The sequence below is a fragment of the Trypanosoma theileri genome, assembly GCF_002087225.1.
Source record: "Trypanosoma theileri isolate Edinburgh chromosome Unknown TM35_Tth_13_V1, whole genome shotgun sequence".
NCBI lineage: Eukaryota > Euglenozoa > Kinetoplastea > Trypanosomatida > Trypanosomatidae > Trypanosoma > Trypanosoma theileri.
In genome coordinates this window covers 205,396-227,665 of record NW_021639855.1, presented here as the reverse complement: position 1 = coordinate 227,665, position 22,270 = coordinate 205,396, and the positions used below count along the sequence as shown (strand labels likewise).

General features: G+C 39.3%; 10 protein-coding genes across 10 annotated transcripts; 8 read left to right on the top strand and 2 right to left on the bottom strand.

Annotated features, from left to right (window-relative positions):
- Nucleotides 1–152: 152 nt before the first annotated feature.
- On the bottom strand, nt 153–2,267 carry TM35_000131900 (uncharacterized protein; the record flags this gene model as incomplete). The annotated part of the gene is made up of 1 exon (XM_029025406.1): nt 153–2,267. One exon carries the CDS (start codon nt 2,265–2,267, stop codon nt 153–155), a length of 2,115 nt encoding a protein of 704 aa, XP_028883252.1.
- Nucleotides 2,268–2,498: 231 nt separating this feature from the next.
- Nucleotides 2,499–5,852, bottom strand: TM35_000131890 (uncharacterized protein; the record flags this gene model as incomplete). The annotated part of the gene is made up of 1 exon (XM_029025405.1): nt 2,499–5,852. The coding sequence occupies one exon, from the start codon at nt 5,850–5,852 to the stop codon at nt 2,499–2,501; it is 3,354 nt and encodes a 1,117-aa protein (XP_028883251.1).
- A 1,078-nt stretch (nt 5,853–6,930) lies between these two features.
- Nucleotides 6,931–8,214, top strand: TM35_000131880 (uncharacterized protein; the record flags this gene model as incomplete). Its single annotated transcript, XM_029025404.1, has 1 exon — nt 6,931–8,214. One exon carries the CDS (start codon nt 6,931–6,933, stop codon nt 8,212–8,214), a length of 1,284 nt encoding a protein of 427 aa, XP_028883250.1.
- Nucleotides 8,215–8,604: 390 nt separating this feature from the next.
- TM35_000131870 (uncharacterized protein) lies at nt 8,605–10,917 on the top strand (the record flags this gene model as incomplete). The annotated part of the gene is made up of 1 exon (XM_029025403.1): nt 8,605–10,917. The coding sequence occupies one exon, from the start codon at nt 8,605–8,607 to the stop codon at nt 10,915–10,917; it is 2,313 nt and encodes a 770-aa protein (XP_028883249.1).
- A 1,686-nt stretch (nt 10,918–12,603) lies between these two features.
- TM35_000131860 (uncharacterized protein) lies at nt 12,604–13,680 on the top strand (the record flags this gene model as incomplete). The annotated part of the gene is made up of 1 exon (XM_029025402.1): nt 12,604–13,680. One exon carries the CDS (start codon nt 12,604–12,606, stop codon nt 13,678–13,680), a length of 1,077 nt encoding a protein of 358 aa, XP_028883248.1.
- Nucleotides 13,681–13,748: 68 nt separating this feature from the next.
- Nucleotides 13,749–14,216, top strand: TM35_000131850 (uncharacterized protein; the record flags this gene model as incomplete). The annotated part of the gene is made up of 1 exon (XM_029025401.1): nt 13,749–14,216. The coding sequence occupies one exon, from the start codon at nt 13,749–13,751 to the stop codon at nt 14,214–14,216; it is 468 nt and encodes a 155-aa protein (XP_028883247.1).
- An 848-nt stretch (nt 14,217–15,064) lies between these two features.
- Nucleotides 15,065–16,825, top strand: TM35_000131840 (putative mannosyl-oligosaccharide 1,2-alpha-mannosidase IB; the record flags this gene model as incomplete). The annotated part of the gene is made up of 1 exon (XM_029025400.1): nt 15,065–16,825. The coding sequence occupies one exon, from the start codon at nt 15,065–15,067 to the stop codon at nt 16,823–16,825; it is 1,761 nt and encodes a 586-aa protein (XP_028883246.1).
- A 307-nt stretch (nt 16,826–17,132) lies between these two features.
- TM35_000131830 (putative mannosyl-oligosaccharide 1,2-alpha-mannosidase IB) lies at nt 17,133–17,696 on the top strand (the record flags this gene model as incomplete). The annotated part of the gene is made up of 1 exon (XM_029025399.1): nt 17,133–17,696. One exon carries the CDS (start codon nt 17,133–17,135, stop codon nt 17,694–17,696), a length of 564 nt encoding a protein of 187 aa, XP_028883245.1.
- Nucleotides 17,697–18,024: 328 nt separating this feature from the next.
- TM35_000131820 (Leucine-rich, ribonuclease inhibitor subtype) lies at nt 18,025–19,494 on the top strand (the record flags this gene model as incomplete). Its single annotated transcript, XM_029025398.1, has 1 exon — nt 18,025–19,494. One exon carries the CDS (start codon nt 18,025–18,027, stop codon nt 19,492–19,494), a length of 1,470 nt encoding a protein of 489 aa, XP_028883244.1.
- Nucleotides 19,495–20,340: 846 nt separating this feature from the next.
- Nucleotides 20,341–22,062, top strand: TM35_000131810 (uncharacterized protein; the record flags this gene model as incomplete). The annotated part of the gene is made up of 1 exon (XM_029025397.1): nt 20,341–22,062. The coding sequence occupies one exon, from the start codon at nt 20,341–20,343 to the stop codon at nt 22,060–22,062; it is 1,722 nt and encodes a 573-aa protein (XP_028883243.1).
- Between the last annotated feature and the right edge of the window lie 208 nt (nt 22,063–22,270).

Here is a 22,270-nt window from a genome sequence, read left to right as displayed (position 1 = left end):
AAAAAAAAAAAAGAAAATAAACGTAGGAGAGAGAAAGAGAGAGAGAAACGAGAAGTACTCATATCATTTATACTACACCAATACAAGAATAGGAAAAATACATTACCTTTTTTTGTTTTGTTTTGTAGAACTGGTACAAATGAGTAGAGAACTCAATACTTACGGTTAAGTATATCATGCAAACGAAGATTGATGCTTGCAATAGTGGATGACGTTTCCTTATTTTCATCTCTATTCCAAGAAATTTGAGGTTCAGAAGAAGGCATCATTGATGATCCCTCGATTCTTCCAAGGGGGTTGCTTCCAATTTTCACATTAGGTGCATGAATAACAGATGTACTTGGAAAAGTAAATAAATACTCTTCTGGTGATTTTCTTATTATTCGACTAGTTGTACTGGAAGGATGCTCTTCTTTAGTAAGGAAGACCGATGCTTCACGTGATTCCCCTGCTACAACATCTGAGGAATAATGCGCGGATACAGAATTAACAACTACAGGAGTCAAAGAGTTTGTGGCATGTGGTGGCTGTTGTGTCATAGAAGAAGATAATGGATACTTTACGTCATATTTGTCAGTGACAAAACCATCGTATGATTTATTGGGAACTATTCTACTGCTTATGGAGGGCCCTCTTACAGTAAGAGACTGCCGTTGTTCTCTTCGAGCCTTTTCTACTAGAGTCCTATTCTTCACAATTATCAACTCACGGAGACTCTCCTCTCCGTGGTTTTTTGACATCTCCTGTTGATGGGTAAAAGGCATAGAAGGTACTGAGACCACCGAATCTGACACAAGAGAAGTAACATACTTCAGATATCTTGAGGCTTCTTCTTTTTGCTGCTTTAGCGTTAGTATACCTCTGTGCATTTCAATAATATCGGTACGGGAACGTTCGCAGTCAGATTTCAATTGCTTTATATTATCTTCAACCATTTTTTTTTCATCGTAAAGCATTGCTTTTCTGCTTGTCTTAGACTCAAGTTGAGATCTAAGAATCTCTATCTGCTTTTTTGTCTCATTTAACGATATATAGAAAGGTTTTGCTTCTGTTTCAAACATTCTTTTACTTTCTTCAATTTCCTCATATTCTTTTTGAATTTCCTTCATTATTTTTTTTTGACCTTCCACTTCACGACTGTGCTTCTGTTTCATATCATGATTGGCTTCTATCCGCTCTTGGAGCTCTATCTTTTCTTTTTCCAAAATAAGAAGGGATTCCTGAAGTTTACTAAGAGTATGTTGTGTACCTTCAAGGGCAATCGTTTGAGTTTTTGCAGATTCAAGGACCTCTTTCTCCATACTTAATACCTTTTGCGATATCCTTCTTGCTTCCTCTAAAGCTTGGTTTAACACCATGAGTTCTGTTTTTTCCCTCACTGCTGCCTCCACAATTGCTGTTACGTACTCCATAGCATTTGGAGTGGTCTCCAGAATCAAAAGTTCTTTCTGCAGTTCATCTCTTGAGTTCTCTTTATTGTTATTCGTCATGCGAATAGTATATAATGCTTGTTCAACCGAGTCAAGAGCGCGTCCGACATCTTTTAAAACATTTCTGTACTTTTTAAGTTGCAAATTTGCTGTTTCATGCGCCTTTTCTAAGTGTTCACGATTCATAAGACAAAGTTCTCTTTTTCTTTTAAGCGATACAGTTATCACTGCAATACACTCTAGAAGATATCTTGTCTTTCTATTTACCTCTACAAACAATGGTGCCATTTTTTTTTCTATGTATGAGAACTGGAGTTGATCCCTCCTGGAACCAGAGAGTGAGTCGTTAATATCCTTTTCATCAACAATCATTTTCAGTCGTTCTTTAAGCTTTTTATTGTGTTTTTCACTCTCAATCCAGATGTTTTGAAAACACTCAACAGCCATTCTTAAATGACTTAGATAAGGTCCCCATCCCTCATCATTCTCTGAAATAAATGATGTAATGCGGGCTAACACTGTTCCTGTTAGCTGCTCGTGCTTCTGTGCTTCTTGAAGACCTTGACGATTCAATTTAATTTCATCTTGTAGATGGCAAAGAGTGTCAATGTGCTCTCTTTCATTAGTTGCTCTACTTGAGTCTACCAATGTTGCAAAGTGGGAACCACCACTTAGATTTTCGTCGATAAGCTTAATAAGAGATCCCTCTGCGGCAACAAATTCCTCATTCCGTCTCTCGAGTGCTTCTGTGAGCCTTGCAATTTTTTCTTCATACTGCCTCAACTCTGCAAGCCAATAGGCGCTATCCTCAGATTTTCTTTCTTCATTGAGGATCATGCTGAGTTTGTGCAGATAAAAGAGATGTCAAGGATACCAAAAAAGAGCAAAGAAAAATAATAATAATAATAATAATAATAATAATAATAATAATCAATAAAACATAACAAAAAACACAGGAATACAGACAAACACACGGAGACACATGATGAGATAAAGAGAGAAGCATCACCTCCGCATTCTACAAAGAAAAAAAATTCCAATTCATGAAAAAAGAAATACCAGAATATGTTAATGAATTCGATCTGAAATCATCTTCTGAATCTCTCTTGCGTTTGTTTTGAGAGCCGTTTCATCACCTAGACGATTTTCAAGAGATATTTTGACCTTACGCAAAAAATCTGTGACAGCATCACCGCACGCTGCATTTGGTTCCCACGCCAGTAAAGAAGATATGGGTTTAAGGAGTTCCATTTCAGATGATTTATCTATCAATCCCTTTTCATTGATCAAACGTAACAAGGATGGTGCTGATACCAGAGGAACGGAATCTATCAGTTTCCACAGTTCCTTGGTACAAGGAAGTCGATCTATTTTTAAACTAAGTGATGACCAGACAAGAGCTACCAGCATATCACTCCGCGTAAGTCCGAGCGCCACCTGCTCTGCGTCTCGTGTAAAAAATAATAACAAATAAAGTAATGCGGTAGCAGGTAGGTCGTCTAAGCAATTTCTCTGAGAAAAATATGCGACAAATTGCGTCGCTACAGAGCGTCGCTTACCCGTTCGGACTAATCCATAAGCAACAGAGCATACTGTCAACATACTTACTACAATATCCTTTTCCATTATGGTTGACATAAATCGATCAAATGCTTGACTACTTGCACCAAATCTAATTGAAAACCCAACTGCAGTCATCAACACATCATCTGCTATTGGTGTCTTTTCAATATATTTTAAAGAATAGCGCCACAAACTCACCCCAAGTGGAGTAAATCTCTTTGATAAACCATTTTCAGTCTGAGCTAGGCGTTGAACAGTATGAGCGATAACAAGGAAACAAATAATATTGCTACATTCTCTTGGAACAATAGAAAACATGGTTTCAGAGTTAAGGAGTGCACTTGTACGAACTAAAGAAAGACTCATCCCATCTTCTGAAAAAAGGGAGACCAGCAGCGTAAGAAAATCCTCAAGTATCTTTATCTGAGAGTTTTTGGGAACAACTTCCTTTGAAATACTACTAGGGTCATCAATAATTAATAGAGTAGATGCTGTCATAGCAACAAAGAGGGAATATTTCTGAGTTTTGTCATTGATGTTCTGCTGCAACATCACTGGAACCAATATCCTTGCAATTACCAACAATGGTTCTCTCACAATCTCTGAGGATAATGACCAAAGTGCATGAACTAATGTTAAAGCTGTCTTCCAGTCCTTTTCTAACCATTCTACTTGTGTTGTAACCTGTAAAGACCACGGCATAACTTGTTTTAGTAGTTTTTCAAGAAGTTCTTTATCATCTATTCCAAAAGAGCACAAAGCAGCAAAAAGACGACCTGCTATATGAGAAGAAAATGAATTTAATGCATTTTCCTGTCGAAGAACAGCAATGAAACATGGATGTACAACAGTATTCAAAACGTCCAGTTCATGTGCAACAATGAAATAGTTTGCCACATCTATTGGTTCTATAGTTAGAAGATCCTTCTCTGCCAGTTTGGAGCCAACCCAATAAAGAGAGTCTAATAATACGTCACGGGAAATTCCAATTCTTATTCCATCCAGAATTAATGATAACATCACGTGCAACGGGTTTATCATTCCTACTCGAGAAAAAAGAGATTTTACCAGTGTACGATATAAATCATCCTCTCTAAATGGTAGATGACACTTAGAAAGTGACCTAATAATGGAAATGCAATGTGTTTCATTTGCACTATTAATACCTTTTTGAACATTTAGAATTTTTAACAGTTCTGGGAGTTCATTTTTCGAGTTCTTATTTTTCCCCAAGAAATTCAAGGCCTTCTCACAGACACAGAGGGTTATGACATCAGCTCCCCAGTAACTTTTTAAATGTTCATGCACTCCTTCATTCTTATTTACTCTCTCATTAGAAATCATTTGATATTTCAAACCTAACTCTTGACTTCTGTCTTGAATTGTACGATTTATTGCAGGATCATCTATACCAAGCTTTACCACTGCATCCACAATACGAGACAAATCATGCTGTAACGTACTACGTATAAAACGAGGTAATTTAACTATACACGCCTCTAAATATAGTTTTTTCATTAACTCGGAAATATTACCGTAGACTAATGCTTCAAGCACTGCAATCACCTCTTGGATAGAAGCTTTTCCAAGTCCACGTAATGACAAAGAAGGTAAGATAGATACGCTTAAACGGGTAGTAATAAGATCCAAAAACCCAATTTCCTTATCAAAAGCAAAAAAGTTTATCAGGGGTTGTTGAAGATCTCCTTCAGAGGTAACAGTACACTTTCTTGGAATACTGAACCATACATCATATCCCTCATATAAAAAATTTCGAATAAGCAGATGAAGAAGAACCTGGGCATTTTTTAGCAATTTTGTTGCTCCAGAGGATGTAATCATCTCAAGAACAACAAGAAGAGATATATTATTTTGTATTTCCCCATAGGAAATCCTTTGAAGAAAGATGGATAGAACTGCGTCAAGTTTAATTACCAATTCTCTAAGAAAAGGTTTTGATATAACATCACTATCAAAAATTTCAGTTGTAACTGGCAAAATCAATCCATCCTCCTTAGTGGGTAGAAGCAGATTTTTTACTCCAGAAAGAGAAATCAAAGGACATAAAGAAGAAATGATCAACAGAAGATCTCGTGGGTTAGCCTCTTTTATTTCATTAATGTGAATTCCCCGCATAATAAGAATTTCTGAAACACTCACGAACATTGGTCGTATTTCTACAATTGAAGAACAAAAAGCAGATAATGACCATACAAGATAAACAACTTCGCTCTGAGAAAGAAGCATACAATCAATTGATTCCACCCTCTTAAACAAAGCATTTAAAATTGAATACCGAACTTCAGAAGGTATACTCTTATTTTCATTAGAAGTTAAAATCTTTCCGAGAACGTAAGATAAAGTAGGTAGTGCTTCAGTTTGAGAATCTTTTACTAACTTTGGAACAATTTCCAAAAATTTAGGAATAAACTCTGGTGAGAGACGTGAACCAATGTTAGTAATATTACGAAGAGTTTCTAAACATTCATGATATCTCAAAGAATTTGAAAAGTCAAGTTTGGCCAATAAATTCTGTATCCTAACACACTCTAAACGTCCACAGGCATTGTTCTCAACAAGTAAAGCGAATATTCTATTAACGGTTCGACATGAGAGACTGGAAATGTGATCAAAAAAAATCTTCTTTAGCCTTAACCAATCTTCATGTGAAGCAATCCCAAGAAAAGATACTGATACAAAGAAGTCAGTCAATTCCTCGTTTACCTTGGTTTCCTGCATGTATGTTTTAAGAAGATAATCATGCAAATCAGTTCCTGGTTCCAGTACCGGGGAACGCACCCCAGGTACCCCATGCAACCCCCTGGCCAAAATTGCGCGAAGCCGGCGCGCCGGTAACATGTTTACCCTCTTCTAAAAATTTCTGTTTTTTTCCTGGGGCCGCGAAAGAAAAAAAAAAATATGAGAAAAAAAAAAAAACGAGAAGTGAAAAAATAGGGGGGTGTGCGGCGACGGACCCTTCCGCGTTGCGAGGAGAGGGGGCCGGGGCCCCAAACGGCACCGCAAACGCAGCGCGGGGGCACCCCGGCGACCTTCCTCTTTTGCTCGCCCGCGCGCTCTAGCCCTTTCACGGCCCGGCGGGAGGCCCCCGGCCTACTTCCCAAGAGCCGGGGAGAATGAAAAAGACCACGTTGGCGCCGACCGGTGGGGGAACGTTTTTTTTTTTTTTTTTCTTTAATGGTGAAGTGCGGTGGGGTTGTGCCGCCCCGGGATTTTTTGTTGTCCCGGGGGGGGGTCGCTTTCTTGTTTTCCGTCTTTTTTTTTTTTGGTTTTTTTCGAATCCTTGTTTTCCCTAGCGTTCTTCTTTGGAAAGAGTGGTCCCACGTCACCTACCCGGAGGTCGTCGCTGTCTTGTCTTTGTTGTTGTTTTTTCTTCATTTCCCCAAGGGGGAAAGGAAGAGCGTATTTCTTTCTCTCCCGCTGCGTTATTTCTGACATAAAAGAGAGGGGGCAGTGCAACCCCAGGAAGAGTGATATTTTCAGGATCTTGATGGTACCTGTCCTTGTTTTAGGGATGGCGCTTCACTTTGGATTTCTTGAATCCAGATTTTCTCTACAGCAGGAAATTAACTGCTACCTTTCCCCAGATTCTTGGTAAGTGTACCAGCTTGTCTAATGATATATATATATATATATATTTTTTTTTTTTTTTTTTTAAAATAAGGAAGTTTTGACTTGAGGTAAAATATTTATTGGTAAAATTTAACATGGTTTTATGATACCTCTTAACTGTGATATTTTCTTTGATGCCTCTGTTATTCCAGAAACTCTTTTTATCATTTTTTTCGAATGATATTTCCTGATATATTTATTTATTTATGTACTTTTTCTTTTCTTTTGCAGTAAGGAGCTGCCTTGGAAAAAAAAAAAAGTTGATCCTTGTTTACTGAAAAGGCTTGTTCATTGATAGTGTAGCTAAATGCCTGGCGGTGTGACAAAAACACATCCTTCTGGAAGAGGGGAATTGCTTCTATGGATTAATAGCGTTTGTTCTGCAGAATATCCTAGTGTTGAGTCATTACGTGATGGTGTGGCATATTGTACTGTAGTTGATGCTGCTGTTAATCGAGTGGCCGAAAATTGTAAGGTTCTTGGCTTGCAAAGTGCACATTCTGCTCAATCGCGAGCCAGACGATCTTCACAGTTACTTGGACGTCTTGATTGGGATGTGACATTAACCACTTGTACAAATCAGGATCCTTCTTTAGACAGTTTACAGGAGCGTGGTCAGTGTGAGAAGAATATTCAAATATTACAACTTATGCTTCGTAGTTGTGTGCCACCAGAATTATCGTTGGAGATAGATATTTCACGTCTAGCGTCAGGGAAATTACAAGAGCATATTATGCTATTAAAATGGACGTATCAATTCATGACGAAAATGTTGAACACATACTCAAGATCGGCACTAGAACGCCGTGTAAGTAATAATGGAGGTACCGGATGTGTAGAAGGGGTAAGAATGACAAGAACCATGAAACTCCAGCAAAAGATGGTCCGTGAGAAGTACAGTGAGTTGAGCCCTCTTGAATTGGCATCTGAAAAATTAAAAAATAATGAAATTGGAAAAGACACAGGGGAAAACTATAAAGTAATTACAGGAAAGGAAAAAGGTGACGTTAATGAGCCTGTAGGGTCTGATCCTTTTCTAAACGTTAAATATTCAGTGGCTTCTTCTATCGAAAATAGAGAGGATATAGTACCAGAATCTCAGTCATTACATTCGAGAAAAATGAAAAGATATTGTAATGATCCATCTAAACAAGTTCTTCTTCCTGATGCAAAATCTAATGATATTTGCTCTTCTTCAATAGATTACATGCAGTTCTCGTCGCTTGCTGTACCTAATCAATACTATTCTATTTTGAATGATTTAAGAAGAGACATCGAGTCTTATGAGGAATTTGTTCTTGCTGCTCATAGACGGCATCAACAATGTTTAACGTCTTCTCAAACTGAAGAAGAGGATTATGCTAGCGATTATGGTTTTCTTGTTGAGGAATTATTACCCAAGAAGGCACCCATAATATCCCTAGAACAACTTGGTGTGCTATTAGAGGAAAGAGATAAACTGTGGCAGACTCTGGAAGTACTCCATGACGCTATCGCACAGTGTGCGTTTGTTGAAAGCAAAGAAAATAGAACCACTATTACCAGTTCACCTTTAATGATGAAAATTCTTTCTGTACTATCCATATCATAAGTGAGAAAAAAGAAAGGAATGAGTATAGATGGTATTATGTTGATTTGATATTATTCTGTGTACTCGATAGTTTTTTTTTTTATCGATTTGGAAAGGCTAAGAAAAACTTTATTTTGTATTTTTTTTCTTATGTATTTTTCTTCTTCCCATTCTTTTTTTTTTTTGTTTTTGTTTTGTATGATGTTAAAGTGGATAATACTGTCAAGATTATTCCATATTTTCTCTGCCCCTCCAAACTCCGACACACAATAATAATAAAAAAACACTGATTAAGAGTTTATTTTTCTCCGTACGCACTTTCTCAAGAAAAACAAGATGAGTTTAGAGATAGTACTCCGTGTCGTCGTTGCATCTATGCTATTATTTTTATCTTGGTCGATGATAATAGGGATGACACGATCTGTCCGGGGAGTTACCACTTCTGTACGTCTTGCGAAAGAATTGCTATCTATTGCATTGGCTTCTGCTTCAGCTGCCACGTTTTTTCTTCCATTGAATTTGCGACGTGCTAAGACTTATACTCTATTTGAGAAAAAATTTCGGTGGACCTGCTTTATTTTGACGTCGATTACTGTAGTTATAGTGCATATCTTTATTCACATAACGATATCGAGTCGTCATCGTCAGACACAGGAAATCATGTTGATCATATTCCGCTTGGTGTCTGACACTATCCTCTTTACTTTTGGTTGTGGAGTTTTAATGACACCAATTTGTAGATTTGCGCAGTGTTTTCCGAGCTTAAAAGGGTTCTATAAGACTCATTTTTTTGTTCTTGATAATGTACTGCGGCGAAAATTACCTTTTCTAATTACAATAATTACTATTGTGCTTATTATGCTCATGTCGTTTACACCAACTTATCTTCCAGGGGATACAAAACGTCTCCTGGAAGTTGGTATGTTGGGGGATATAATAGATTTTTGTGGTCTTGAGGGTATGGTACTTTCCCCGAAAGCAGCAAGAGGATGGGTATTAACAGAATACACCCCTAAAAGAATATTAAGTATGTTTCCCGGGGCTGATAACTGTGGAACAAACAAGATTTCTTTTCTTGATGAAGAAGAAGGTATTCTAATCGTATCCCCTACATGCCCTGGTAATGGTGAGCGGCCTATTGTTTATCTTGAACGTCCAGAGCGAAGTGAGCTCAGTGGTGGTCCAGAAGTTCTTCCCAAGGTACTTGAAAATAGTAACAAATGGCATCAAATGCTAGAAAAACGTTACGGTACCAACGAGAAAGTTCATAACTCTATGGGTGTTCAGGTTAACCGCGACACCACAGGTATTATTCTTTCTGTTGAACTACTTCCATCACGTTTAAATATGGTTTTAAGGGAGCCAAGAAGCATAGAGGAACGAAATATTCGTGAAAGTTGGACGTTAAAATCAGTATGGGAAGTTCCCTTAAATGAAAGTGTCGCTTACACAGTGTACTGTCCTTCCCTAGACTATGAGGAATACCACATGTTTCCACCACTTAGACGAAATGTTAAGTCTAAAGGAAATGCAAGAACACTTGGTGATGGTTATGATGGTACCCGAAAGCCTCCGGCTAACGTTCTTATGTTGGTACTTGATGCGGTAAGCCGTCAGGAGGTACTTCGTTCCTTACCAAAGTTCAGCAATTGGCTTTACCAGTTCCGTAAAAATGCCTCAAGTGAACATATTTTCATAGAGGCGCAGGGAGCCACAACATTAGGTCACAGTACAGAGGCAAATCTTGTACCACTTTTTACAGGTTTTTTTTCAGAACTTGAACCAGAACGAGGAAAAAAAGATCGATTGAATACTAGTCTATTTCGATTGGCAAAAAAATCATATGGTGATTTTTTTACTACTTCCTATACAACGGGAGGTTGCTTAGACTTAATCAATGAAATAATGGAAGATCAGATATTTGGTGCCGGTTTTGGAGAATCCTACGGAGAAGATCTTGATCACTATACTTTTGGTCCTTTCTGCCATACTCAATATTCTGCCCTTGAAGGTAATTTTCAAGGGGCTAACAGCATATTGAAACGTTGCATAGGACAGCGACATGTCCATGAATATGTTTTGAATTATACACGTTCACTTGTGAATATGCAGATGCGAAATCGAAAACAGTGGAAAAAAAGTAACTATTCCATGGACGATTTTCAACATTCAGATGGTGAGACTTCTTCCTTTTTTCATGTATCGCATCTTGTTGAAGGTCATGAAGGGACTCATGGGGTTTTGTACCTTATTGATGACGCCCTCACTGCATTTCTTGAAGACCTACGAATAAAATTACGTTTTTTTGACGATCCATCAAATGTACTTATACTACTTTCTGATCATGGCAATCATATGGGACACTATTACGAATTAACTGCTCCAGGAAAACTGGAGCGGGCTTTGCCATTTGTTGGAATGATTCTTCACCCTGAGGTCTTTTCTCGCATTGATCAGCTCAAAGGTCGCCAAGGAGGATTATCTAGGAAAAATATGATGCAACGGACGCGTCGTATATCCACTCATTTGGATCTTTACATGACCATTGCCGATTTATTGGGTGTGGAGGGAATGCCTCATCACACGACAAAAGAATCTCTGGTTCCACCATCCTCTTTTTTTGAAGCACGTACGAATAGTTTTAACATAACAAAATGTGAAGATATTTCCGCGCTTCCAAGTAAAGAATCAGGTTGTTATCTTGCATGGTGTGAAACACAATAAATTATCTCTTTTACTATTCCCAATAATAATAATAATAATAATAATAATAATAATAATAATAATAATAATAAACGACAATTTATGTAGAACAGTAAACAATAACAGTAAACGAATTTAGGAAAATCTGACCCTTGTGTGCTCCGTATTTCTTCCACCACCTTCTTTTTTTTCTTCTTTCTATGGAATTACGTGAGAGGAGTATGCCCCACTAAAAGGTCCATGTTATTAATGGGTCAGGAGTACAGTAACCATTTTTCATTTCTTTTGTTTTTCTCTCGTGCGTGAAGAACTAGTCGGATGAACGCTTAGGAAAGATCTATCTATCTATCTATATATGTTTTTTTGTTCTCTTTTATGAAAGCATGCGAGAAGAATTACAAAGCCTTACTTTATGGGGCAACAATTTTGGATGGGATCATGGTAAATAAATTCAATTTCTTTTATCTTTACAGTTCTCTCTAACCGTAAGTTTCTGAAAGGCGGGTTGAAATGGTTTCACAGCACTTCCATTTCGTTAGTTCTGTTATGTATTAGAAAACATCATCTGGAAAAGTTTTGGTTGAGGTATTTACTAAAACCATAGAACATATAAGGACAGATGTGGAAAATAAATATTTTCCTTTTCGTTATTTCTTTCTTTCTTGAAAGGGAAATAAGACTAGGGTATTCCTGTCCTAACCACACAATCCTTTGCTCCCTCCACACGGGGGAGTTTGGTGAGAATGGGGCCATGGGATGGTGTATTTGGTAACATCTACTAGCTGTGTATTCATTCTGTTAGCTCTATGGAGAAAAACTGATTATTCGTTCCACTGTTTTACAGATGCTGTGTCTGTTACAAGATACGTATGCATTATACGGTGAAGTAAATTATTTGGTATGGTTTTTTCTTTACTCTATAGCAAAGGAGGGGGATCAAATCAGGAACCATATTCCTTTTTATTTTTTCTCGCTCATCTTGACAGCTTGCGAAAGGAATGATCATGTTTTACATTACTATATAAAGAAAGATTATTATGATAAAATAGGAATACTTGTAGTTCGTTAATTTTTCTTTCCATTGCAGTCTACAAACGGTAGGTTTTTGAATGCTTGTCCAACCCATAACCCTCTTTCTTTCACACGCGAAGCAGGTTAGGGGACTTCTTGGCATTTTTATTTCGTCAGTCCTGTCTTTTCAGGAGTTTCTGAAAAGAGTATTCTTCTGTAATTGTTTCTGATGTTTTTATGGTCGTGTGGGATTTTTTTTTATTTTTTCCATTTCTTCGTTTTGGCAAAGTCTGAAAGAGCCTCTGGCTGAACGATTAGAAGGGATTTATTTATTTATTTATTTTTTTCCTTCTTTATCGCTTCACCCACCCCCAAGTCCCTTCGCATGGAGGAGCCTGGAGAGGGAAAGGACTGTAGAATCTGCTACTTCGTTGGTTCTGCCGGGTGAGTAATCCGACAGGATAGAGAATTTAATTGTTAAACCCTTTTCTCTATGTTTCGATGTATCGAATTCTTGTATGTATTTAATTAGGACATCATATGATATTTTATCATCCATTTCATTTAATTTAATTCTGCAATGCTTAACCAAAGTGGGAAGCATATTTTGATAGTTAAAACTCATGGGGGAAAAAGTTGGGACAAAGTTGTTATTGAAATAGAGTCCAGTACAGAGATTGCAGTAAGGAAGTGAAAATGGTTTTTCTTTCTCTTCTAACTTCTTTTATAAGGAAAAGTGAGGTACAGATTTTTCCTGAGAGTTATTATTATGTAGATGAAAGGGGAATGACGACAATTTTGGATGATGTGGAAAGGGATCTCTCGATTCTCCATATAGAATTGTGCGATGCATTTCGCGAGGAAACTGATGTGGTTCATCATCATGTTACTCAGGTTTCCAATACCCAATCACTTCTCTATGATCGACACTGTCGCCGCATTTACCGTACACTTTCTGATCTTTGTAAACCTGAAGAAGTTGTTGTCAGGGCACAAAACATAACAGCTGATCTCTGGCGCGCATGGAAAGGAATAAAATCTGCTTCTTGTGATGCGACAACGGAAATGTTGTCAAGACTTACTAGCTCTGAGTGCAAAGAGGATGCTGGTGATGAAAACACCACACTTATGTTACTTCTATCTATAATAGAAGATGACTTGAGTTTTGCATCTGAAACCCTCTCTTTAGCGGAGCGTGGGTTACAGCAACTTTGGAAAGACGTGGAGTGTGAGCGTGCTGTGGCCTTAGATGTTGCATCACAACGCAAAGCCTTGAGAAAGCGGCAGATTCAACGTACTGTGGCGGTAAACCTTAGTCAGGAGACTTGCAATCGAATAATTGAAGAAGAATCATCCCAGATTTCCACTTTGAAGTCAAAGTCGAGGGAGTTACAGATAGGCTTTAAGAAGAAACGTTCGCAACGATTGACTGGGGTTCTCTTACCTCGAGTTGAAGGTGAGAAGAAGACGAAAATGCTTAACATCTTCATGACGAGTTTGCAACAACTAGGAATGGATATGAAGTCCCATGAGGAAGTGCAGTCCAACTTACTCTTGAAGATTCGCTCTCTGCGAGACTTAACAGTTTTCTCTAATGACGATCAAGCGAATGTTTATTTCTCCCAAACTCATGAAAGAGAAACTGTACAGGAGCCAAGTGGCATATCCATTACTATAATGTCTTCCCCAGAAGAAGAACGTATATCTTTAACCCAACGGATAGATCGTCTACAAACTTTATTAAAGGAGTTTTGCAAGCCTGCGAGTCATTAATTCACCTAAAATTAATTCTGAACACGACACCCAACACTATTACAGTTCTCCACGTGCTTTGGCCACCCATGCATCAAGGGTATAGCGTAGTACCACGTTATCTACTTTATCCCTCAATCGTTTTCGACATTTATCTATCGCTTGTAGATGAATTGAACGCACACGCAGAGAGGAGCACAGCGATTTCCTCACCTGCTACGGAGATGGCAATTCCACCTTTGGCACAGAAGGAAAAGAAAAACAACAACAACCAGTTGACGCCAAACGACTATACGGAGCATCCATCTGATAGAGTCATGCCCAAAGTCATGCATAAAGGGAATCTCGCAAATACCAAGAGAAAGGGAAAAATCTCATCACTCTCGTCAACCATTACATTACTAACGAACAAAGAGAAAAAAGATGAGCAAATCACACAGAAAACTATGCTACAGCTAATATCATCCGACGAATTAGATGGTGTGACAGTGGCGCTTAGCAGCGTTTGTAAATCACTTCCAAGGAACGAACTCTGTTTGACACGAACTGTTTCCTAAAAAAAAAAAAAAAAGCTGAAGAGAGAAAATCTGGCGGTACTGCTCTACCGTCAACCTACCACGTGCAGCATTCCCATAAGAATTAAAAGATAAATACTGTAAGAGACAAATTTCTTCTTCTTGCTCACTTATGAGCGTCATCTGGTGTAAAAATACTGGAGAAAGCACAATAAATACACGCAGAAATTCCACAATAGGTGAACAAATAGCTAGATTCAACTTCTACACATTCTCAGTTCCACTTCTTGGTTTTATCGCAAACTACAAAATCAATACTACTGCTCTTGGTATTTTAAGCAGTTCACATTTATCTACCAAAATATATCTACTTCAATATATGCATTTATTGCACCTTTTTCTTACATTTCCTAGGATCTTGTAAAAAGAATATGTATCCGGTTTTGGTCTACTATAATTTGGGTTTGAGGTTTGTTTTACCTTTTCTTCTTTGTGGTTTGTTTGTTGTCAAAGAGCCTCGGTATTAACGAATAGAAAGGATTTAAGATTTTTGGTTTTTTCTTTTCCGTCCCACCCAACCCCTTATCCCCTCCACGGGGACGAGTCTGGGAAGGGACTGTAGAATCTGCAACTTCAGTACTTCTTCCGTGTGACTCTTCGGCGGTATAGAGAATTTAACAATTATTGCGTCTTGCCTTTGTGTGTGATGTCATGATGCGTTTGTGTTGGAAATTGGTTTTGAACTTCATAGATTATTTGTTTGTTTGTTTCTATTTATTTGTTGCACGTCTTGACCGAATTAGAAAGCATATTCCATAAAAGAACCCCATCAAGAAGTATACTACACCTGACCAACTTATCAACTAAACGAAAAAAAAAAAAAAACAGGAATGAATACAAGAAAGATCTGCTTCTATTGCCTCACAGCAGTACTACTAACTGCTGCTGGAGCTGTGGGCGGTGGACTGCCCGATGCCGCGGAAGTTGGCGGCAATGCGTGGCGCAGTGCTGATGCTATGCACCCCATTCAGTCTGAAATGCAACCCTATGTGCGGGAGATGGTTGCCCACGCCTTTGACTCGTACATCAAGTACGCGTTCCCCAAGGATGAGCTGCGCTCTGTTAGTGGGACGGGCAAGAACACCATGGGTGGCTACGGTTGGACCCTCATTGACTCGCTTGACACGCTGGCGGTAGCCGGTTTCCACACGGAGTTCCGTCGTTACGCGAGATGGGTGGAAGAAAATGTGAATTTCGACATTGATGTCTCGGTCTCACTCTTCGAGACAACGATTCGAGCCCTTGGGGGACTGCTTGCGGCGCACTTCATGTATGAGGAGGGTGTGGTGGAGGTTGTTCCCACGGAACACAACTACACGGGTGGACTGCTGCGACTCGCCGCGGACTTGGGGAACCGGATGCTTCCGTGCTTCAATACTTCTACGGGGATACCGTATGGTTCCTTCAACCTTCGACACGGTGTGAGTCGAACAGAGACACCGATTGCAAGTACTGCTGCTGCTGGTACTCTGTTGCTGGAAATGACTGTTCTCTCTGCACTCACAGGTGACGACAGATACATGCGCGCCTCCCGCCGTGCCTCTGAAGCTCTTTTCGCTGCTCGAGACTCTCACACTGATTTGATGGGAAATCACATCAACGCCATGAGTGGCAGGTGGTCCTTTACTGAATCCCATGTTAGTGGTGACATTGACAGTGCAATTGAGTACTTCATCAAGGCGCACATTATTTCAGGGGACATGGGTGATTGGGAGCGTTTCGAGCGTTCGGTGCGTGCGATCAATCGCTACATCCGGAAGGGTGGGATGCTAACATTCGTCAGCATGAGGGACGGCAGTCGGATTAGGTCTACACACGAATCCTTGGCCTCATTCTTCCCGGGTAACCTGCTTCTTGGTGGTCATAACATGGAGGCTGTGGAGAGCTGCTGGCCAATTCACAGCATCTTCAAGCACTTTGGGGGCCTGCCGGAGTCATTTTCTTTGGAAACTGAGCGTACACACAGCTGGAATAATGCCTATCCACAGCGTCCTGAGCATGCGGAGTCGGTGTACATGCTGTATCGCGCGACCCGAGATCCTGTGTATCTCGTAATGGGAAGAGAGCTGGTGCTGGCGATTAATCTGCGGATGCGCACTCCGTATGGATTCTCGTCGCTGCGTGACGTGAACCACCCCCACCACGATGGACGGCACGAGGACTTAATGGAGAGCTTCATGCTAGCGGAGACACTAAAGTACCTGTACCTGCTGTTTGACGAGTGCAATGTGATACATGTTCAGGGAAGGGCTCCTGGCAGCATCCCGTCATACTGTTCCACCATGCCGAGGCGTGGTAGCGAGACGAGGCACGTGGGGTGGTTGTTCAATACGGAGGCGCATCTGTTCCCTAACACGGCCGAGTGGTGGGGACCGTTGCCTGCAGCCGATGCGTTGGAGCGTGAAGAAGTGACAGCTGATATACTACATCGTAAACGACTGAGTGTCATTGACGAGTTGCTTCGTGGTCTCGATGCTTCTGACGCGAATCATAAGGAGGATGCTGAAGCGGATGTTTTTCCACACCGTTTCTACTGTGCCAACCATGCGATAAGCGATATAGAGAGAATTTCCAGATTCATATTTCGGTAATATTTGTTTGATGATAGTATTTATACCCTTTTTAATTGCTAGTCGATAGTATGGAACTCTTTTTTCTTCTGTTGAGAATGACTGAAGTTGTTTTAACTGTGTGTAGGGTGGATGCTATTTGCTTTCTGTTTGTGTTTGTGGATGACACCGTCCCGGTTCATATTAAATGAGATGCCGTGTCCTCTTTCTCTTTGATTGTTTTTACCCCGAAGGTATGTGTCTGTCTGTGTTATTCAAAGGAAGAAGGTCTACTGATTGCTCTTGTGTCCGGGGAAGGAGAACGCCGTGTTCCACACGCATCTTCTTCATGTCTCCGCTGGCGGCAGTGGTAGTGGTGGTCGTGATGCTGACTGCTGCTGGAGCTGTGGGCGGTGGACTGCCCGATGCCGCGGAAGTTGGCGGCAATGCGTGGCGCAGTGCTGATGCTATGCACCCCATTCAGTCNATCCCGTCATACTGTTCCACCATGCCGAGGCGTGGTAGCGAGACGAGCCACGTGGGGTGGTTGTTCAATACGGAGGCGCATCTGTTCCCTAACACAGCCGAGTGGTGGGGACCGTTGTCGGAAACTACCTTTTTTCTTGATAACAATGACACTATTTTGTGGGGAACCGGTGGTGTGCCTCTGTTTTTTTCTGGAGATGATCGCGTTGGTTGTTATATTTTGGGTGAGAGCTACAACGTCGGTGCTGCAGTTGATCTTCATCTCCAGCGACTGAGTGTCATTGACGAGTTGCTTCGTGGTCTCGATGCTGCTTCTGACGCGAATCATAAGGAGGATGCTGAAGCGGATGTTTTTCCACACCGTTTCTACTGTGCCAACCATGCGATAAGCGATATAGAGAGAATTTCCAGATCCATATTTCGGTAAATTTCTTCTTGAATTTTTTGTGGTGTGATTATATATATATATATATATATATTTATGTTTGTTTGTCTTGGTGTGAATTATTTTTTGTTTTGTTTTGTTAACGCCTTTTTTTATTATGAGATGCCTATATCTATATCTATATTTTTATTTGTTTTTATAATTTAGTTATATAGTTTTCTGGATCTTATAGGTGTATATAAGTATTTTAAGAGTACTAGACATTGTTTTGTGCTGGAAGAAGGTTGGAGTAATCTTGTGTTGACAGGGACAATAGTGAGAAAAAAAAGAAGTGCTTGAAAAAGGTTATACAAGGATTGCTAGTGTGGGAATGCTATCACGGTCGTCAAATGACCCTTTTACGGGTCACATTGACTCTCTTGCCACTTTACATGAAGTGATGAGGTTCATTCCATATAATCGACGGACTCTTTGTGCTATGCGTTGCGTATCAAAGCCGTATCGTCGGGCTGTGCAGCATCCGAAAGGTCCTTGGGCAGCGCACGAGGAGATCATGATGTCTAAATACGGTCAATGCATTATCTTTAATGCTAAGGAAGATGCTGAAGGACGCTCAAACTTTGGTCTGTGCTCTGTTTCACCAATGGGGCGGAAGTTTAGGACATGTAGCGCGAATTTGCTGGGCCGTTACCACCAACTTGTAGCTGATGGTCTCACTCGGCTTGTGTTGCACCATGCGCAGATTACTGTAGAGTTTTTTGATGCACTTGGCCCTCTCAAAAATCTAAAAATACTTGAGTTGGTGGCGTGTCGGGAAATTAAAGCTATTGGAAATGCCAGCCGAGCGGTAAATTTGGAGTCACTAGAAGTAGACCTATGCCCACTTGAACCTGACGGCGTTGCTGGTCTATTACTACCAAAGCTAAAACGACTGAAACTTCACTCATGTTTTGATCTGTGTCATCTAAATAGTATAGCCAAGGAGACAGCTGCCTCGCTGGAGGAGTTATACATAGAGAACTGTAACGTATATGATCCAACTGGGAAGAATTTTTTTGCAAATCTCACTCCTAAACTACGAATTCTTCATGTGCCTGGAAATCACATTGATACAGCACTTACATGTATTCATGAGGTTGTTCGGGAACAAGGGCTTACATCATTGCACTTAAGAGAAACTCCTCTGCGGTTTGAAACACTTTGCGAGATAGCTCCATCGATGCATGAGCGATTAGAGTTTCTTTCATTAGAGTCTTGTACGGAGTTAGAAAGTTTTGAACCCTTAGGGAGACTTCAGCAACTCCGGTTTCTGGATGTATCAGGTTCATATCATGGAGAGGGTTTGCATTTTCTGACATCCTGCTCTAAACTAGAGTTATTTCGTATGGCTAACGCTCAAATAGATAATATTGTGTTCCTTTCCTCATTGCAAGCACTTCGTGTTTTAGATGCACCAAACTCTCTACTTAATGATGCATCTTTGATGTTTCTAGAAAAACTCCCAATGCTTGATACAGTTGTTTTAACAGGTTGTATTCTTATCACAGATGTGAATGTATTGTGGACATGTCCACGAATTCGACGTATTTTCTGTACTCAAACAGGAGTTACAAATGAAGGGATATCACTTTTAACTGAATGCACTCAATTAGAAGAACTTGATCTTAAGTTGACAGCAGTTACTGATGTTAATTTTCTCGTTGCTTGTCCTTCACTAAAATATATAAACGTTTGTAGTGCAGTGAGTAGTGCTGAAGGAGTTCAGGCACTTTTGAATAAAAAGGGTTTGGAAGTTATTTGTGACTCGTTTGATATTAGAAATGACTTTGGTGATATGTAGGAAGAAAAAAAAAAACAAAAAAAAAAAAGAATATTATCTGGGAAAGAGAAACTCTTCCACATTTTTTCTGAGATGAAGGGAAAATTCACAGAGAAAGAAGAACATTGTTGAAGAGTCTCAATAGGTATATATATATACATACATGACTGTCCAAGTAAATTCATCACGGGGCGTGTAGCTCAGTGGTAGAGCGTCCGTTTCGCATACGGAAGGCCTAGGGTTCGATCCCCTACTCGTCCACTTTTCCACGAATTTTCTCTATTTCATCCACAATTTCAAAAAAAAACAAATATTCGTCTGTACACATATTCTCTTTTATTATTATTATTATTATTATTATTATTATTGTTATTATTATTATTATTGTTATTAAGAAAGAAAATAATATGTGGCATTGTTTGCTTGATTTAGATTTCCTTCCTCCTCTTCTGCCCAGACTTAGTTGTTTTCTTTTTTTTCTTTTTCTTCATTTATTTTCTTGTCGCCGCACGGGAATCTTAACGGTTGGCACTCATAGGTGTGCAACGATAGAATGAAGAAAAAAAAAAAAAGAGCGAAGTACTTTGTTGAAGAGATTGAAAGGCAAATCCTTTGAAGCGAAAAAGAACAATAAGATGTGGAGAGAAAAATAAAAATAAAAGAGTTTTTACGGTTACCTATGTCTCTACATTTACTCAAAAAAAAAAAAAAATAATTATTTAGTATTCATTATGTTTCTCGGCTTTTTTTTTTATTTATTATTATTTTTTTTTTTTTTAATTCTACTAAAGGAAGTTTTTAGTGAAACTCTGAATGGGGGTGGGGTGAACTTGTTGGAAAAAACTGAAAAATAGGAAAACCAAAGTAATGGAAAAAGAGACAACCTCAACGAAGGAATGCTTATTAGATGATAAAGTACAGAATTCACGGAAGAGCGTGCGTGATGACCATATCCAACTAGCTGATATAGTCAAATCATTTCACTATCATCTTCAACGACGAATGACATCTGAAAAAGATGAAATATCAAATCAACAGGAAGATAAAGAAGAGCGATGGGCTCGACTCATGAAGGAAGAGGGCGAACGTATGAAGGTTTACGCGACTGCGATGCATGATATGGCTACCAGATACTGGGATTCTCACCAAGATGGAAAAGAAGATGAGGTCGATTCGAATAATAATAATAATAATAATAATAATAATAATAATAATAATAATAATAATACTTTCACTTCATCCACTGCTGATGCTATTGCTAATAATACTTCTACTACATGTATTATTGATTCTACTCAGCCAAAACGTCAACGTATAGAAAAGACAAAATACGCTGATCAAGAAGGATCTACTGCGTTAGAGGCATCACAGCATAATGATCGTGTTGGATATTCATTGCAATGTGTAGCAGACTATTACCTTGGTTTGGGTCAACCTGTTTTGCAAACTACAAGGGAAGAAAAGCCTCAAGAATATAATAATAGTGTTGTTGATGATGATGATAATGTATCTCCCAAGGATATGGACAACGGTTGGTATTTATCAGGTGAAAATATCAGAACCTTTGAACGAATTCCTCGCATAGCCACTATTGCTGTTAAAGAATGGCGTAGAGCCTATTATGCAAAACACGCCCGTCAAGCGAGTGCATATGAGGTTGAGGCCGCAGCATATCAAGTGCTCTGTAAATGGGGAACAACATTCTGGGAAGAATCTTCCATAAAGGAATCATCAGATCTTTCATGTCAAGAGAATACTTTAACATCAAGTGGTTCTCGTAGTTTTCGAGGGTTAGCTGCAACACAAGCGGCTAGATATATGTTAATGACACGTGATGAAGTTCATCGTCTATACCAAAGAGCTATGAATACATCTCTGAAATCATCACTATCACTATCACTATCAACTTCACCACCACCACCACTTCAGGTACTTGATGTTGGTTCATGTTATGGTCCTTTTAAGGGAAAAACTGTAACGAATAAAGTACTTCGAGTACCACTAGCAGTGACAGCCCTAGACCTTTGTCCATATGAATTAAGTGATGTTATTCAAGCAGATTGGCTTGCTGTTGAATTTTATGATCTTGATGAAAAAGAATGTAATGACTCCAATAGTACTGAGACTTATCAAAATACAAAAGAGGAAAAGATGATGAAGCTTTACCAAATAAGGGAAGAGATGAATGAAAGAAGTACTTTACCTACACGTCGTCTTTTCTTAGCTCGTGGTCAGTATGATGCTGTTTTCTTTTGTCTAATGCTTTCTTTTCTTCCTCATCCTCGTTTACGATACCGTGCCTGTCTTCATGCTCACCTGGCGCTTAAAGAAGGTGGATTGCTCGTTATTGTAAGCACGCGTACTCAAGGCGCCCGACGTAGTTCATGGATTGATGATTGGATTACATGCATTGAAGGAATTGGATTTAAACGTGTACATAAAAATATAATGGAACAGATTGTGGGATTAAGTTTTAGAAAAGAAGCAACCACAGCCAGTGAAGGAGTAGCATCTGTGTGGATAGAAAGTATGATGAGTCGCCCTGAGGCGGAGGGAGGCTTACGCATCGTTGGCGATAACTATAGCTGACGGGGATGGAGAGTATGTGATATTTTCATTAACTTATTCATAAATTGATAATATACTTTAAGGATGTTTTTTTTTCTTTTTTTTTTTTGTTGTTCTCACTTCTGCATTTGCATTTTCTTTTTTTATTATTATCTTGAAACAATCCTGTTCATAAAGGTTCACAAACTTCACTTTGGTTTTACCATTACAAAAAAAAAAAAAAAAAAAA